Source organism: Lathyrus oleraceus, chromosome 6 (assembly GCF_024323335.1).
Source record: "Lathyrus oleraceus cultivar Zhongwan6 chromosome 6, CAAS_Psat_ZW6_1.0, whole genome shotgun sequence".
In the NCBI taxonomy this organism is placed as follows: domain Eukaryota; kingdom Viridiplantae; phylum Streptophyta; class Magnoliopsida; order Fabales; family Fabaceae; genus Lathyrus; species Lathyrus oleraceus.
In genome coordinates, this window is record NC_066584.1 from 133,827,091 (window position 1) to 133,846,323 (window position 19,233).

Sequence of the window (19,233 nt, forward strand, 5' to 3'; positions counted from 1 at the left end):
TAAGATATATTTATATTTCTGTATTAATATAAATATGTTGTTAATATGTATAAATTGTTAAATTTAAAAAAAAATACAAATATTTTATCAGAAATAAAATTTAAAAATAAAAAATCTTGAATGATGAATGAGAATAGAATCTGGTAATGGTTTTTGGGTTTTTGGCAGCATATAATGTTCCTAAGTAGAAAAGGACATCAATGTCTCTCCACTGATCTTGTAAGTAGCCCCAACAAATTCATCACCATCCAAAGTGTAGCATATCCCCAAAATGTCCATAATAGTAATGTTATATATACATTCAACAACAACATCACCACATATATATATTCTATATGATATGATATAAAGTTGAGAGAATAAAACATTACCTCTTAGATCAAACCAAACCATAGCTATTCACAATGGCTTTACATTTTTACCTCTCAATTCTTTCTATTGCAGCTTTGGTTCTATGCACTTCAGCAGATTACAGTAAGATTAATCTCATTCTGCATTTCTCATAATAACTTAATTTGATTCATAATTAATACTTTTTTTTTCTCTTAATGGCAGGTTCTGTTAATTTTAGCTATATTGGTCCAAATGGTCCTGAGAAATGGGGAAGTTTGAGTCCAGCTTATGCAGCATGTTCAAATGGGAAAGTTCAGAGTCCTGTGGATCTTGTTTACACAGATATTGTTATCAACAATCAATTGGAATCATTAGATAGAAATTACGTTCCTACAAATGCCACACTTGTTAACAATCAATTCAACATTGGGGTATGTATGTTGTTCATCATTTTGGTTCTGATATCCCATTTATTCATTTTTAAATAGTGAAATTTAAGATATTAAACTATTAGACCAATTTATAAATGAATTTATATGGTTGAGTTTGGTATTTATAGGTGCATTTTGAAGGAAAAGTGGGAGATATTCATATTAATGGAAAAAATTACTCATTAAAACAACTTCACTGGCATGCTCCGGCAGAGCACCGGGCTCATGGTCGAACGTAAGTTTTTTAATCTTTAATTTTTAATCAATAATTTATTGTCTCACAAAAAAAATCACCATTTTCTACTTCCAATCATTATTCTTTTAGAAATTACTTACTTCTAATTAGTACAAAGTTGTGTTATATTAATCAATTGATTTTAAAAAATGCTCCTTGTTACACAGTATAACATTTTTTCTGTAAAGGAAAATCAAATGAATGAGTTCAAGTAATAAACAAATTTTACTAAAAAAGTAAATTAAAAAAAATTGACTGAATTTTACTTATCTTTTGAATGAATTCTAAATTATTAGAGCTTATTTCTTTTAAAAACTAAATAGTAAAAAAAGAGAAGCTAAATTTGGCCCGTTGTAGACTCATAAAGAGGGGGTGATAGAAAGAAGAATTTTTGTAATTAAAAAAAAGTCAGATTCTATTACTACTAATGCCTTCTAGTTTTATTTTATTGTATTATTAACTTAATTTTTTTATTTAAATACCTCATTTTTTCAAACAAATATCCAAAATAATTTTTTCATCTATTTTTCAAAGTAATCCACTTTCAAACAAATATTTTTTTTCATTTTTCAAAATAAAGGAGACGTTCATCCAATTGACACCTTTGTACAATGCATAAAAGGAGGTGTCAATTCAATTGGTGACAGAGTACAAATAGATAGGAGAGATATTACATTCTCTCTCCTACGTGTTTGTATATTATCGCCAATTAGATCGATGCCCTCTTTTATATGTTATACACCGAAGTCAATTGAATTGATACCTCATTTATTTTGAGAATTTTTTGTTTAAAGGTGGATTACTTCGAAAAAATAGGTGAAAAATTAGATTATTTTTTATATTTATTTGAAAAAATGAACTATTTAGATAAAATTTTCACTAACTTAAAAGGCCAAGGAACTATTTATTTATTTATATATATATATATATATATATATATATATATATATATATATATATATATATATATATATATATATATATATATATATATATATATATATATATATATATATATATATATATATATATATATATATATATATAAAAGATTAATTACTATATATTGTTGGTGTAAAAAGTTTTACACCGTCGATTCATCATAAAAGTCAAGCTTCTTTTAATATCCGAGTCTATGATTAACTAATAGTGTAAAATCGTTTTGCACGGTTAGTGTATTTCAATTAATATATATATATATATATATATATATATATATATATATATATATATATAAATATGAGATTCGCTACTTTTAATTTAATTTATTTAATACATATCCTAAATATGGAATGGAATTCATGTGTTCTGTTCTATTCTGACCCGCACCACTAGTTTATGGTTTTGGGGTATGTTTTGCATGAAAATCCAGGGGAAAGACATTAATTACAATATTAATTAAATATGAATTTATGTTTTGCTCGATTGAATCTGAAAACAACTTTCATTTTATAAACAAAATATTTAGAGCCTGTTTGAAATGCATCTTAAAAACTCTTTTTTAGTTTTTGAAAATTTAAAATTTAAAAACTTGTTTGAATATAATGTTTTGCAAAAGTGTTTTTAAAAACTCTTTTTTATTTTTCAGTTTTTAAAAACAAAAAAGTGAAACAGTTTAGTTGTGTTTTGCTTCTTACTTTTCAGTTTTTAGTATTATAAAATTTGAAGAAAAAACATCATTTTTATTCTTTTCTTAAAATACTATTAAAAAATTAGATTATCAAACAAGTTTTTTCATTTTCATATTTTCATTACAGTTTTTAAAAATTAGTTTATCAAACAAATTTTTTGTTAGTTTTCTTCTTAAAAATAGTTTTTTAAAATAGATTTAAAAAATAAATTTTAAGAACTAAAATTGAAAAGTGTTTCAAACATGCCCTTAATTTGTTTATTTCGATATTTTGTAAGTTTATATGAAATCTCATGAATTGTTTGCAAGTTGAAACTACAATTAATCAGAAGCGTCTTTAAATGTGTGTTAGGTGTACTACAATCTCAAATGTTTTTATAATTGTACTTAAATGAAATCTCATAATATATTGATCATAATTAAATAAATAAAATCTTTAATTATTTTATCCTTGTTAAATTATAATCTCTAAAAACTTAATATAACAATAAAAAAATATCTGACTAATGGTATAAAATATTGTGACTACAGACATGATGCAGAGCTTCACTTAGTTCACCTAACAGAAGATAACAACAACATAGCAGTTGTGGCATCACTCTACAATTTGGGTGATCCTGATCCTCTAATATCCAAGGTACATTTATTCAACTCACATTCACAATTATCATGTAACTTATAAACGAAGAATATTTACATCATTTACATCGTTTGTAATGTTACTTGTAGATTGAAGACAAGTTGAATGAGCTAGAAGTTCAAAGTCGTGTAGGAAACAAAAATGCCAGAATTGCCCTTGGCACATTTGATGTAGAAGAAATAAATAAAAAGATCCATAGATATTATAGATATGTTGGATCTCTCACTACTCCTCCATGCACAGAAGGTGTCATTTGGAACATCATTGGAAAGGTAATAATTAACTTAATATATGCTCTTCACTCCCTCTATGGATCGTTTATGAGTGTGGTATTTGTCAACGCGTAGAATCGTTAAATTTAGAAATGCAAAATTTCTCTTTCTGAATCAAACGATTCTACACGCTGATATATTTTTGTAAATATTATTTAGGTTTTAAATACTTCTACATTATGCAGGTGAGAACGTTGTCTAAGAAACAACTTGAACTTTTAAAGGCACCATTGAGTGTGGATTTTTTCCACAATGCAAGGCCACTTCAGCCATTGAATGGTCGCAAAATTGAGATGTATCACTATCACCCTAACCAGAAGCAGGGGACTAAGACACCATGAACCAAATATCATTACAAAATTTTCTGATTATGGATTTGCCTTTGAGAGTTCACTATTCTTCTAAGCGAACTTTTTTATGATTCAGATAAAGCATTCTGTTTTTGGTCTTAATCAAAATGCATTATTGATATTTCTTATTCCTCATATGATAAGCATTTATAATAAACTTAGAAAACTCAAACTAATTGCCATCTATTTACTGAAATAATTGTATTAATTTCTCTATAAAATGTCACATTAAAAATATTGTGTGAGGGTCTCTCTTTAATTGTTGTATTTGTATAAAAGAGTTATTTTGATTTAATTGTTGTTTTTAAAGTTGTTGAATTTAATTGTGAGTAGTTAAGTCTCACCGATTAAAAATAGATAAATGGTTAGATATATAAGATAAATGATTCATACATTCATTATCTTTAGGTTTTGAGTCGATATGTGGTATCAAGACCTCTTGGATCATGAACATTTAGTCTATTGACACTCTCGACGATCCCCATATTCTAAAAATAAAAATAATTAATATAATATTATTTATTAATCTATCAATAATGTATTTGTTAAAAAGCACAATAAGAACAACTCCTTAATGTGTAGGGTTGTCTTTGGAGTTTATGGTATCTGGTTGCGCTTAGGGCTAACTCACATGAGTTTGTGAGAAGCTCTGTGTATAGTTTTCTTAGAGAAAGATTGAATCCCTTTCTTAGTCTTAAGATTGGGGTATTTATAGAGAATTATTGGGCTTGGGTTAGAGAGTCGGAAAACAACTTCCCTTGTTTCCATGACCAGATAACATGGTAAATAGGAGACTTTCTCTTCTGGGAATCATGGGGGAAACAATTTCCTTTATTTAATCTCTTCAGTCATCCACCATATAGACACACGTCATCACTCACGTTTACTGAACATACGAGGGTTATTTTGGGCGGTACATGCCCAATGGGTGACCTGTCACCGAATTCAGGTGGCCTTATGCCTCATCTCGGGCTGTCTATGGCTTCGCTCATTTTCCGACTATCCCATCTAGGGCCCGGTAAATTTTATCCCAATACACATTTCCTAAAGAAAGGGTCCTTGAAAAGGACATGGTGATTTTAACCAAACATTTTAGGTATTTATATTTAGGCTGAACCCATGAAAGTAGGGGTGGCAAACGGGCATGCCCGCCCCGTTTAGGCCCGCCCCGCAAAAACCCACAAAAAAACGGGGCGAGGTGGGGCGGTCATAGTTGAGGATGTGGGCATAAAACTTAGGCCCGCCCCGCAAAAATATGAGGGCGGGGCGGGGAAAGCCTGTGGACACTGTATTATTTAAGCCTAAAAATACAAAAATTTATGTAAATACACTTGCCCGCGAAAAAATGGGGCGAGACGGGGCGGACACATTAGAGGGTGAGGGCCTAAATCCTTGGCCCGTCCCGCACTAAAGTGCGGGCAAAACGGGCATGTCCAGCGGGCCAGGCCCGTTTTGCCACCCCTACATGAAATCCCCTCAGACTAAATTTGGGGTGAGTTCCTCAAGCACACTTGGGGGAGTTCATCAATAGGGCTTGGGGTGACTCCCTCAAACGTCGTTGTCAGTAGCATATACAACACTAAATTCTCATAATCATGTAACTTCCTAAGGAAGGTAAATAAGTTGAGGACCTTGCACGTGTTAGGGACCTAGAGAGTAATTGTTGGTGTTGCTAGAGAGGCCATTGTGGCCTATTCTTCATAGCCTGCATTTCAATAAAAGGGATGGTCCAACTTCATTTTCAGCCACGCTTTCATATTTTACATTCGTATGAACAAGTTGTTCGTCTTCTCTAGACACATGATTTTGAAGGTGAGAAAAATATACACAAGAAATTGGGGGTGAATTGTGTGTATGCAAATTTACTTCTTTTTCTTAAACATGTTCAGAACCTGAGATGTCAAGCTTCAGATTCTGATCCAAGTAAGAGTCTGAATCAGATCAGAGTTTGACTTCAGAGTTTGTTGCACATCGGAATATAAATGCAGAAGTAATTAAAAAGACGCACAATATATCATGGTTTCTCTCAAACCGAGATTATTCCAGTCCCCTTGCAACACATGAGCTTTTCATTATAATCAACAGATTAAAATTTGCTTAATCAAACTAAAAAAAGACTTTTCTTCAAGCCCTTGATCAGTCACCATTTTCACTATATTTTCGTTGCTTATCCGACAAGAAACCAAGGATTTTAAGACATTGTGTACGCATTTAGGTACCTTTAAAGTTAATTTTCATTCCCGTAAGTTATTTAAGCAATTTTATTAATTGTCAGTTTTATTTTACATTTTCGTGATTTTACGCGTAGGATGTCTGTGTTTTTGTCCAACAGGTCCAGGTGGAAGAACCGAGGAACTCAGAGCGAGATAATGCGGAATTTCAGCAAGCAAAAGAATGGAAAAATCCCGGTACAGGAGGCCTGACACGGCCACCCGTGTCACCTGACACGGGCCGTGTCAGGCAGAAGGAGAATGAAGCAAAAAATAGTAGCCTGACACAGCCGGCTGTGTCAGCTGACACGGCCCGTGTCAGGCCTTATCCCATACCGTGTCAAGCCTCATGGGCGTGTCAAGTGAAGCAGTGAGTTGACACGGCCACCCGTGTCAGCCCAAGCCCAAAATTTTCCCTTTTCATCGGGCTTTTGATTATCGGGCTTGCAGAGAGATTTTTGGACATGTCCATCTATTGCTTGGAATTTTCACTATATAAGAGAACCTTCTACCAAAGAAAAGATCATCTTGGAAGAAGGAAAAATACAGTATTGTGAAGCAATCAAGTATTACAGAGAACAAGGAGTTTGGAGAGCTGAAGGTTTTCATGAGCGGGAGCAATTGAAGATCAAAGTCATCCAATTACTTGTAATGTGTAATTTTTATATTGCATTTGTTTTAAACAATATGAGTAGTTAAACCCTCCAATGCTATGGGGTGTCCCTGATTTAGAATTGTAACGAATTTGAGTTTACATTTGCATTTATAATATTATTTTTACGGTAACCTTTTGATGTGTTTATTGCTTTCTCTTTCGGACCAATCGAGATTTATTTGTGGTTATCAATTAGGCTGGACCGCCATTGATAAGGTTTTCATAAGGTTACTTTACAGTAGATATCACCTAGGACTAGGGATACCCTGTATGAACCAGAGTATTCTTGAAATTATAAAGCTTAACTTCACCTTAATTGGCTATGGACATAGAAATTAGGGTAGATTGACTAAAGGTTTTCTCACCAAGGACTTGGGAGAAAATACCCTTGAGAACTGGTAGTAATTGATATTTGTTGATGCAATAGTGACTCAGAGTTGTTACATGGATAAATCATACACCTTCCCTGGCATTGTTCCTCTTACCTTGCAAACCCTTATTTTCATCCTTATTTGCCTTTGCCTTTATTTTTATAATTTTGAATCTAAAATCCCAAATCATACTTTTTGTTTAATTGAATGATAATTTGAACTCGATATTAACGTGCAGTCCTTGAGATCGACATTCGGGGATGTGAGACCCTAATTTTGATCCTAAGATCCCTCATGGCATCATATCATTTGCTCAATGCATTGCCTCAAGGGTCATAGCATGTGTGGCTCCTTTACCCTAGGGGTGGGACTTGTGTGAGATGGTTTGAGATCACCAAGCATGCTTGTATTGTATATTATTGCTTTTCTTATTTGTTTACTAACCAAGAGCACAAAAATATGTCACTAACTCTTTTTGTTTTGAAGCTCAAGTTATCATGTGATCACTGTAACACCCTTCTAAAATACCCCAATAATTTAAATTAAATATCAAAATACAACATCAGAGTAATTATGCAGTTATGGGTGTCACATAAACACTTCACACCATGTTCCAAAATAACAGTCATGCTCTTTATTTAATCAAATAAACATTCGCATAAATCGCAGCGGATATAAATCAAATCAATCAAAACATGTAACACATTACATGTAAAATGGTTCATAGCCAACAGTAAAACATTCAAAACATCCCTTCCCGATGTTACATCTATCAGAGCATGACCCCCTAATGAACTACTCTAGACTCCAAGTACTAGCTCCTACTCAATCACTGCTCGTTACCTGAAAAACAGTTGTAAGGGTGAGTTCCTCAATCAATATAATAAGTATTATAAAATATCATGTCATGTTAAGTAATTTAACACACTTCATCACCCTAATCCAAACATGTATTCAGTAACAGCACATCAACTCAACATAATACTCAACACCAACACAAACAACACGTATAATATTGGAATACATCCATTCATATTATACGCCATACATATATTATGCAATGAGACTCCATGCATGCGGTACCGACTATTTGTGAACATATAGTTCAACCTCACCGTCCAAATCCAGGCACGGCTACCAAGCTCACTAGTCCCACTCATTTGAGACATAGTGACTCACTCACTAATTCCTCACCATGGGAATTAGCTACCACCCCAAATGGGCCATGCTATGCACGCTAATCACCTAGCATGCAAACATCAACAACAATCAAAATGATTTACTCACTAATTCCTCACCATGGGAATTAGCTACCACCATAAAGGCCACAATATGCATGCTAATCACCTAGCAATGCAACAACAACAACAACTCAAGAATAGACATATGCTCACACTCTAAGCCATAAAACAGTCTATTCACAAATGCATACATAACTGATACATTCACAGCATCATGCATACCATCACACATCATCAACACATTTTATCACAAAAGCATATCATATCATGCCGCATAATCAAACACAGTATTAGCACACTCTACTAATACCTGTACTACTCAAAACAACGGGAAAATGATCCCTACTACGTCATACATCAGCTAAGTTACATCACTCAGCCTAAACAACCAAAAACTGCACAACCATAGTTCAGAAAACCACAAGTCTGCCCATACGCGTATTGCCTATGCCCATACGCGTATTGCCCATTCCTGACCAAGTCCATACGCGTATTGCCCACGCCCATACGCGTATGCTACGCGTACCACATTCTCATACGCGTACTAACAGAGACAATTTCACGTTCAAAACATCATCTTTTTCACTCATACGCGTAAGGCCTCATCCATACGCGTACCAGCCATATCATACGCGTATTGCCTAGTGCCATACGCGTATGACCAGAAACCAGAATTTCCAGATCTGCAATGGCTTCTCCTGCTACGAGATCTATCCAATTCAACCTTCCACAGTCCAAATTTTACACACAATTCATTCATCTCGTCTAACACGAATCATACACTTTCGATTTCACAAATTTCTAACCTTTCTACCTCTAATTCCTACGAATTTCTTCAATTTTAATCCCAATTTCGTTCATCCCAAAAGTTCACAAATTCATCATACATCATTCAATCAGAGGCAAATCAATGGTTTCTCACTACCCATCACATATTATCCCATAATACCCATTAATCGATGATAAACCCCCCTTACCTGATTAATCCGGCAAATTCCGTTAGCTTCAAGCTTTTCCTCTTCTCTTGCTCTGCCTCTTTGCCCTTTCCCACTTCCAGCCGCTTGCTCTGTTTTCCTTTTTCACGTAAAACCTTTTTCCAAAAATTGGGACTTTTTATTATTCCCACTTATATACTCCAATAATAAAATCCAATAATATTATTCCAAAATAATAATAATAATCCAATTATCTAATTAAATTAATAAATATATTATTAACTTAATTTAAATAATTACCATATTATTATCGGGGTGTTACAACTCTCCCCCACTAAAAGAGTTTTCGTCCTCGAAAACGTACCTCAAGCGAACAACTCTGGGTAAGACTCCTTCATCTTACTCTCCAGTTCCCAAGTCACATTGCCACCTGCTGGTCCTCCCCAAGCTACCTTCACCAAGGCAATCTCTTTACCCCGCAACTGCTTCAACTCTCGATCCTCAATCCTCATAGGTGATGTTTCAACAGTCAGGTTATCTCTCACCTGTACATCATCTATTTGGACTACATGCGACGGATCATGAATGTACCTCCTCAGCTGAGACACATGAAAAACCTCATGCAAATTCGCAAGCGACGGCGGTAAAGCGATACGATAGGCTACCTCTCCTATCCTCTCCAAAATCTGATAAGGACCAATAAATCGAGGTGTCAACTTCTTTGACTTCAAAGCTCGACCAACCCCAGTTATCGGAGTAACACGAAGAAACACATGATCTCCCTCTTGAAACTCAAGTGACTTCCTTCTCTTGTCGTGATAACTCTTCTGACGACTCTGAGCAATTCTCATCTTCTCCTGAATCATCTTAATCTTTTCCGTAGTCTGTTGAACAATCTCCGGTCCAACCACAGCACTCTCACCGGACTCATACCAACATAAAGGTGTCCGACATCTCCTGCCATACAAAGCTTCAAACGGTGCCATACCAATGCTCGAATGAAAACTATTGTTGTAGGTAAACTCAATCAAAGGCAAATAACAATCCCAAGAACCTCCCTTTTCCAAGACACAAGCTCTCAAAAGATCCTCTAGTGACTGAATCGTCCTCTCAGTCTGACCATCAGTCTGCGGATGATATGCAGAACTCAATCTCAGCTTAGTTCCCAAAGCCTTCTGCAAACCTTCCCAAAATTTTGATGTAAATCTAGGATCTCTGTCCGAAACAATACTCGACGGAATACCATGCAAACTTACAATCTTCTCAATATACAGCTCAGCTAATCTCTCTAACGGATAATCCATTCTGATCGGAATGAAATGAGCCGATTTCGTCAATCTATCAACAATCACCCAAATAGCTTCAAAATTCTTACTTGTCCTCGGTAAACCAGAAACAAAATCCATACTGATACTATCCCACTTCCACTCTGGAATAGCCAACGGTTGCATTAGCCCAGACGGCTTCTGATGCTCAATCTTTGACTTCTGACAAGTCAAACAAGAATAAACAAAACTCGCAATTTCCTTTTTCATTCCAGGCCACCAAAATAACTTTCTCAAATCATGATACATCTTCGTAGCTCCAGGATGAATACTCAAGCCACTACGATGTCCTTCCTCCAGGATACTCTTCTTAAGTTCGGTAACATCCGGAATACACACCCGATTACCAAATTTCAAAACACCATTCTCATCAACTCTGAATTCACCACCTTGACCTTGATTCACTAAAGTCAACTTATCAACCAAAAGCATATCGGATTTCTGACCTTCTCTAATCTCATCCAGAATACCACTCGTTAACTTCAACATTCCCAATTTAACACTATTGTGAGTACTCTCACACACCAAACTCAAGTCTCTAAACTGCTCAATTAAATCCAATTCTTTAATCATTAACATAGACATATGCAATGATTTCCGACTCAATGCATCCGCCACTACGTTTGCTTTACCCGGATGGTAATTCAAACCAAAATCATAATCCTTCAGAAATTCCAACCATCTCCTCTGTCTCATATTCAGCTCTTTCTGATTAAACAAATACTTTAAACTTTTATGGTCACTGAAAACCTCAAATCTTGATCCGTACAAATAATGCCTCCATAACTTCAGGACAAAAACCACAGCTGCCAACTCTAAATCGTGTGTCGGATAGTTCCTCTCATGAACCCTCAATTGTCTCGAAGCATAAGCTATAACCTGCTTGTTCTGCATCAACACACCACCCAAGCCCAACAGTGAAGCATCACAGTAAACCTCAAATGATTCCGACGAACTCGGTAATATCAGAATAGGAGCAGTAGTCAACATTCTCTTTAACTCTTGGAAACCTTCTTCACATTTTGAGTCCCAAACAAACGCTTGCCCCTTTCTAGTCAACATCGTCAACGGTAACGCCAACTTAGAAAATCCCTCAATGAACTTCCTATAATAACCAGCCAAGCCAAGAAAACTTCGAATCTCAGCAACAGACTTCGGAGCTTCCCACTTAGACACCGCTTCTATCTTAGAAGGATCGACAGCAACACCACCTCTTGAAATCACATGACCAAGAAACTAACCTCTTCTAACCAAAACTCACACTTAGACAGTTTAGCAAATAACTTCTTTTCTCGGAGAACTTCCAAAACCACTCTCAAATGCTCAGCATGCTCTTCTTCAGATTTCGAATACACCAAAATATCGTCAATAAATACCACAACAAACTGATCTAGATACGGATGGAAAATCCTATTCATATACTCCATGAATACTCCAGGCGCATTAGTCACACCAAAAGGCATTACAGAATACTCATAATGTCCATACCTTGTTCTGAAAGCAGTCTTCTGAATATCCTCAGTTTTCACACGTATCTGATGATACCCAGATCTCAAATCTATCTTGCTGAACACACTCGCACCAACCAATTGATCCATCAAATCATCAATCCTCGACAAAGGATACCGATTCTTGATAGTCACTTTATTCAATTGCCTGTAGTCCACACACAACCTCATAGTACCTTCTTTCTTCTTAACCAATAACACTGGTGCACCCCACGGTGACACACTCGGACGAATAAATTTCTTATCCAACAGATCTTCCAACTGACTCTTCAATTCAGTTAACTCAACAGCAGACATACGGTACGGAGCCATCGATATCGGCCTAGTACCAGGTACCAAATCGATCGAGAACTCAACTTCACGCTCTGGCGGTAATTCATTCACTTCTTCAGGAAACACATCAGGAAAATCACATACCACGGCTAGATTACCAATCACCAGTTTATCTTTAGCTTCCAAAGTCGCTAACAGCATAAACAACTCTCCCCCATCTGCTACTTCCTCATTCACCTGCCTTGCAGATAGAAACAAACTCTTTCCTTCCTCAATCTTAGGAAAAATCACAGTCTTATCAAAACAGTTGATATAGACTCGGTTAAACACCAACCAGTTCATACCCAGGATAACATCAACCTGTACTAGTGGAAGACACACAAGGTCCATCCCAAAGTCTCTACCAAAAATGCTCAAAGGACAATTTAAACAAACTGAAGTAGTAGTCACTGAACCCTTCGCAGGAGTATCAATCACCATACTTCCACGCATCTCAGATATCTCTAACTTAAGTTTCACAGCACAATCCAAAGATATAAAGGAATGAGTAGCACCGGTGTCAATAATAGCTACAAGAGGAAAGCCATTAATATAACACGTACCTCGGATCAAACGATCATCTGCAGAAGTCTCAGAACCCGATAAAGCAAAAACCTTGCCTCCCGACTAGTTCTCTTTCTTCGGCTTAGGACATTGTGGACTAATATGACCCAACTCTCCACAGTTGAAACAAGTCACCGTCTTCATCCGGCACTCTGCAGCCAAATGACCACCTTTTCCACACTTGAAACACTTCTTCTCATTACTGGTACATTCATGGATACGATGCCCAGCCTGACCACATCTGTAACACTTAGCAGGGGCACTAGAGTCTCCCCCACTAGGCCTCTTCATCCCACTCTGCCTCTGGAAACCCTTGCTAGCTGCATACGGTTTCCCACGATCATTCTGACTCTTGCCTTTCCTATCAACCCTTTGCTGATAGCTCTCTGCTCTGGCTTTGGAATCCTGTTCAAAAATCCTGCAACAGTCAACCAAGTCAGAAAATACTCTGATCCGCTTATACCCAATAGCCTGCTTGATCTCGGGACGTAACCCATTCTCAAACTTCACACACTTTGAAAATTCTCCAGCAGCCTCACTATAGGGAGTGTAATACTTCGACAGCTCTGTGAACTTAGCAGCATATTCAGTCACAGACCGATTGCCCTGCTTCAATTCCAAGAACTCTATCTCTTTCTTTCCTCTAACATCCTCTGGAAAATACTTCCTCAGGAATCTCTCTCTGAACACCGCCCAAGTGATCTCAGCATTCCCAGCAGATTCCAACTCAGTGCGGGTAGCAACCCACCAATCATCTGCTTCTTCTGACAGCATATGCGTACCGAACCTGACCTTCTGGTTATCGGCACACTCAGTCACTCGGAAGATCCTCTCTATCTCCTTCAACCACTTCTGAGCACCATCTGGATCGTATGCTCCCTTGAACATTGGAGGATTGTTCTTCTGGAACTCACTCAGTTGACGAGCAGCTCCCATTCCCACCACATTCGGATTCCCTCCAAGTACTCCAGCTAGCATACCCAGAGCCTCAGCAATCGCAGCATCATCTCTACCTCTTCCAGCCATCTCTATTCTGAAAACCCAACAAGCTAAACAATAAGTACTGATAGGGTTACACAACACCTATCCCGTACAGGGAACAGAATAATTACGACTCGACTCGACCGACTATGCTCTGATACCACTAATGTAACACCCTTCTAAAATACCCCAATAATTTAAATTAAATATCAAAATACAACATCAGAGTAATTATGCAGTTATGGGTGTCACATAAACACTTCACACCATGTTCCAAAATAACAGTCATGCTCTTTATTTAATCAAATAAACATTCGCATAAATCGCAGCGGATATAAATCAAATCAATCAAAACATGTAACACATTACATGTAAAATGGTTCATAGCCAACAGTAAAACATTCAAAACATCCCTTCCCGATGTTACATCTATCAGAGCATGACCCCCTAATGAACTACTCTAGACTCCAAGTACTAGCTCCTACTCAATCACTGCTCGTTACCTGAAAAACAGTTGTAAGGGTGAGTTCCTCAATCAATATAATAAGTATTATAAAATATCATGTCATGTTAAGTAATTTAACACACTTCATCACCCTAATCCAAACATGTATTCAGTAACAGCACATCAACTCAACATAATACTCAACACCAACACAAACAACACGTATAATATTGGAATACATCCATTCATATTATACGCCATACATATATTATGCAATGAGACTCCATGCATGCGGTACCGACTATTTGTGAACATATAGTTCAACCTCACCGTCCAAATCCAGGCACGGCTACCAAGCTCACTAGTCCCACTCATTTGAGACATAGTGACTCACTCACTAATTCCTCACCATGGGAATTAGCTACCACCCCAAATGGGCCATGCTATGCACGCTAATCACCTAGCATGCAAACATCAACAACAATCAAAATGATTTACTCACTAATTCCTCACCATGGGAATTAGCTACCACCATAAAGGCCACAATATGCATGCTAATCACCTAGCAATGCAACAACAACAACAACTCAAGAATAGACATATGCTCACACTCTAAGCCATAAAACAGTCTATTCACAAATGCATACATAACTGATACATTCACAGCATCATGCATACCATCACACATCATCAACACATTTTATCACAAAAGCATATCATATCATGCCGCATAATCAAACACAGTATTAGCACACTCTACTAATACCTGTACTACTCAAAACAACGGGAAAATGATCCCTACTACGTCATACATCAGCTAAGTTACATCACTCAGCCTAAACAACCAAAAACTGCACAACCATAGTTCAGAAAACCACAAGTCTGCCCATACGCGTATTGCCTATGCCCATACGCGTATTGCCCATTCCTGACCAAGTCCATACGCGTATTGCCCACGCCCATACGCGTATGCTACGCGTACCACATTCTCATACGCGTACTAACAGAGACAATTTCACGTTCAAAACATCATCTTTTTCACTCATACGCGTAAGGCCTCATCCATACGCGTACCAGCCATATCATACGCGTATTGCCTAGTGCCATACGCGTATGACCAGAAACCAGAATTTCCAGATCTGCAATGGCTTCTCCTGCTACGAGATCTATCCAATTCAACCTTCCACAGTCCAAATTTTACACACAATTCATTCATCTCGTCTAACACGAATCATACACTTTCGATTTCACAAATTTCTAACCTTTCTACCTCTAATTCCTACGAATTTCTTCAATTTTAATCCCAATTTCGTTCATCCCAAAAGTTCACAAATTCATCATACATCATTCAATCAGAGGCAAATCAATGGTTTCTCACTACCCATCACATATTATCCCATAATACCCATTAATCGATGATAAACCCCCCTTACCTGATTAATCCGGCAAATTCCGTTAGCTTCAAGCTTTTCCTCTTCTCTTGCTCTGCCTCTTTGCCCTTTCCCACTTCCAGCCGCTTGCTCTGTTTTCCTTTTTCACGTAAAAACCTTTTTCCAAAAATTGGGACTTTTTATTATTCCCACTTATATACTCCAATAATAAAATCCAATAATATTATTCCAAAATAATAATAATAATAATCCAATTATCTAATTAAATTAATAAATATATTATTAACTTAATTTAAATAATTACCATATTATTATCGGGGTGTTACAATCACAATGCTCCTAGGAGGCTCCTAAGCTCAATGAAGTGGCTAGATGAAGATGAGAACAAGCATGACAATGGTCCACAAAGTTCCTAATCATCATATATGTCTCCCAAGTATCTCAATTTTCCAATTTGATCAAGATAACCCAAGGGGCTTGAGGATTGTTTCCCAAGGAAACCCTAATCCAACTGTGCTTTGACTGTGCCTTGCTCATGAAGCAACCTCAACCTGTGATCAAATTTAATCAAGATAAGTTCTTTCATTCATTATTTTATGCATATATGAGCCTATTTGAGGATCCTAAATCATTCATTCATCAAGATTTGAAGTTTGGCCTTGAGAAGTTGACCAGTCAAGTCATGTGACTAAACTAAAGATCACTGAGATACAACTTTTTATGTATTTATCAAATGAAGATGTACCCAAGATAAAAATTGTTCTTAATAACTATATGAACAACTTTCATGTTCATCAAAAATCCATTTGAAACTTGGAAGGTCATCATTCATTTCAAAACATTATAGAACATTTTGATTGAAACCCTAATTTTGGGTCAACTTCCCAAGGACCTAACTTCTTTAATTTTTGTGATTTTGAGGTGAGACCAAATGCATTGGAAATTTTAAGATGTCTACTTAAAATTTTATTTTGGACACAATTTTATAATCCTAAAAGAAGTACATGTGATAATACAAAACATTATAGGTCACTTTGGACCTAAGTCATTGAATTTGAAAAATGTCCAACTTCAAATGCCCATAACTTTCTCATAAAAATTCCAAATGATGCGAAATTTGAGTCTAGATTGATCATCTTGAGAAGATCTACAACGTTTATGTTGTAGGTTTTTCCATTTGAAGCTTTCATCACTGAAACAGAAGGGATTGAAGATGCTTGCTTTTGGTTAAAAAAATTCAAAGGTGACTTAAACATGTTTTGTACCCAAACTTTCACAACCAGTTTTCATTAAGTTCCAAACTCCAAATGATTTTTTACCAACATGACTTTTGTTCCTTATTTCAAGGGCTTTCCAACCATTACTCACATTAATTTTTTGGACTTTCCATGTGGGAGTTTCGAAGAGCTTTATGTTTATGTTCATTTTTGCATTTCACATTATAACTTGGTGTGCAAGCTTGTGCAGTCCATTGTGCACGTCCAATTCAATACCAGTTGATCTCAGCATGGATTTTCATTCATTATTGGGCCTCACATGCGCCTGTACAGGCCCATGCAAGGAGGATTCAAACTTCATGCACACAAGGGAACCATTGCCTTGCATCACATTTCAGCTATAAATAAGTGCTCATTCTCATTCAATTGACAACCAAGTGGAGATCTGAATTGCTGCTGAATTGAAATCCAAACCCTCACTAAAGGAATTTTCAGTTTTCTTTCTCTTTTTCAAGCTTGAATTTCAACATCATTAGTTGATTTTCAAAGCTCAATTCCTTAACCTAGCATCACCATCACACTTCCAGAGCAAAAGTAGATCAAGAGCTTGAAGGATTCGTGCTATTTGAAGCTTCATTTCAGAGGTAGAACCTCAAACTTTTTTGATTTAGATCTTGCAATACAATGTGAATTCCTTTGGTTTATGCTGTTTTCTGAAGTCCTCTCACATGAGGCAGGCCAGTGGTGGTCTTAATTTTGCAAATCGTGCCATTTCAGTTCATGTACCATGATCTTCAAGCTCATGTTTCTCTCTAAATAGGAACTGTGAGGATGATCCATGGTTAGAGGGGTGATGTACATCACCTCAGCTTCATTTTGATGCCTTCATTTTTCATTTTCATTGCAATTTAATTTCTTGCGCGTGGTGGCCGGATCTTGTTGGATCGCCGGAGAAGATGGTGGTTTCCACCACCATCCCCACGTGGTAGCCTCCCAGCCTTTGGATCATGCTGAAACGTTTTAATCTTGGCCATTACATGTGTTGACCTGTTTTAATACAATGTGATGCACGCTTGACTTGAGATCACCGTGTATCCGCACCTTAGAGCCATGTGATCATTGCCACGTCAATTAATGAAATGATCTGATGGCGCTGGAATTTTCTATTTTCCTTATTTTCTTTTAATTTCAGTTGATTCCTTTTATTTTCAAAAATTCATAAATATTTTATTTGAAGTCACAAAAATATGAGACCAATGCCAAAAAAATTCTTGAAAAATCTAATTTCATATTTTGATTTTTAATCATTTTTGTGACTTCATTTAATATTTTTTGTGAATTATTTTATTTTTAATAGTTTTAATTCATTTTTAAATACTTTCTGATATTTAAAAAATCCAAAAATATTTTCCCAACACCTATGGATCATGATAATTGATTTGAGATTTTAATTGATTTGAGATTTTCATTGTTTTAAGATTTATTTGAGATTTTAATTCATATTGTGTTATTTTTCATTGTTTTTAATTGTTTTTAAATAGTTTCTGATTTCAAAAATTGTTGAGAAAATTTGTCAAAGTTTGTTTGACCATGTTAGACCTATGGGAATTTAATTGGACTTGTTGAAGTTGATTTGAATTAAATTTGAGGTTTGACCATATTTTGTTTATTTTATTTTTGCATTTATTTTTAATTTAAAAAATGCCAAAAAATTATGGTTGACTTGTTGACTTGTAATCTTCATTTCTCTTCTGTTTGGCTTTGATTGATGATGACTTGATCCACATTTGATCATTTGTGTTTGATGCTTGAATGTTCTTTCCATCCATTTCATCTTCATCCCTTTCTTTTCATAATTTGACCAATGAGTTAATGACTTATGGTTGGTCTTGACAAATGAGAGGTTTAACCTTCTTTGATCCAAACCAAACTCAACTTGATCCAAGATCAAGTGAGTTGTTTTGTGTCCAAGATAGGTTGCTTCTTGGTCAAGCAAAAAATCTAAAGTCCATACAAGGCCCTTCCCCTTTTGTTTTGGCATGACAAGTTTTTGGAGCTTGACTTACTAGTCATGATCTCTAACTTGTGTTTATTTGCCTATAGTTTTATTGACCGACCTCAGATAAGTGTGACTACTACATTAGTCCACTTACGATTGCTTAACATAGCGCTACATTGTCTTATGAC

At 36.0% G+C, this 19,233-nt stretch overlaps 1 protein-coding gene across 1 annotated transcript; it reads left to right on the forward strand.

The window, feature by feature from the left end:
- The first annotated feature begins 233 nt into the window (after positions 1–233).
- Positions 234–4,141, forward strand: LOC127091967 (alpha carbonic anhydrase 1, chloroplastic). Its single transcript, XM_051030721.1, has 6 exons — positions 234–474; positions 556–764; positions 893–999; positions 3,161–3,266; positions 3,359–3,541; positions 3,727–4,141. The coding sequence occupies exons 1-6, from the start codon at positions 405–407 to the stop codon at positions 3,880–3,882; spliced, it is 831 nt and encodes a 276-aa protein (XP_050886678.1). The 5' UTR covers positions 234–404; the 3' UTR covers positions 3,883–4,141.
- Positions 4,142–19,233: the final 15,092 nt, after the last annotated feature.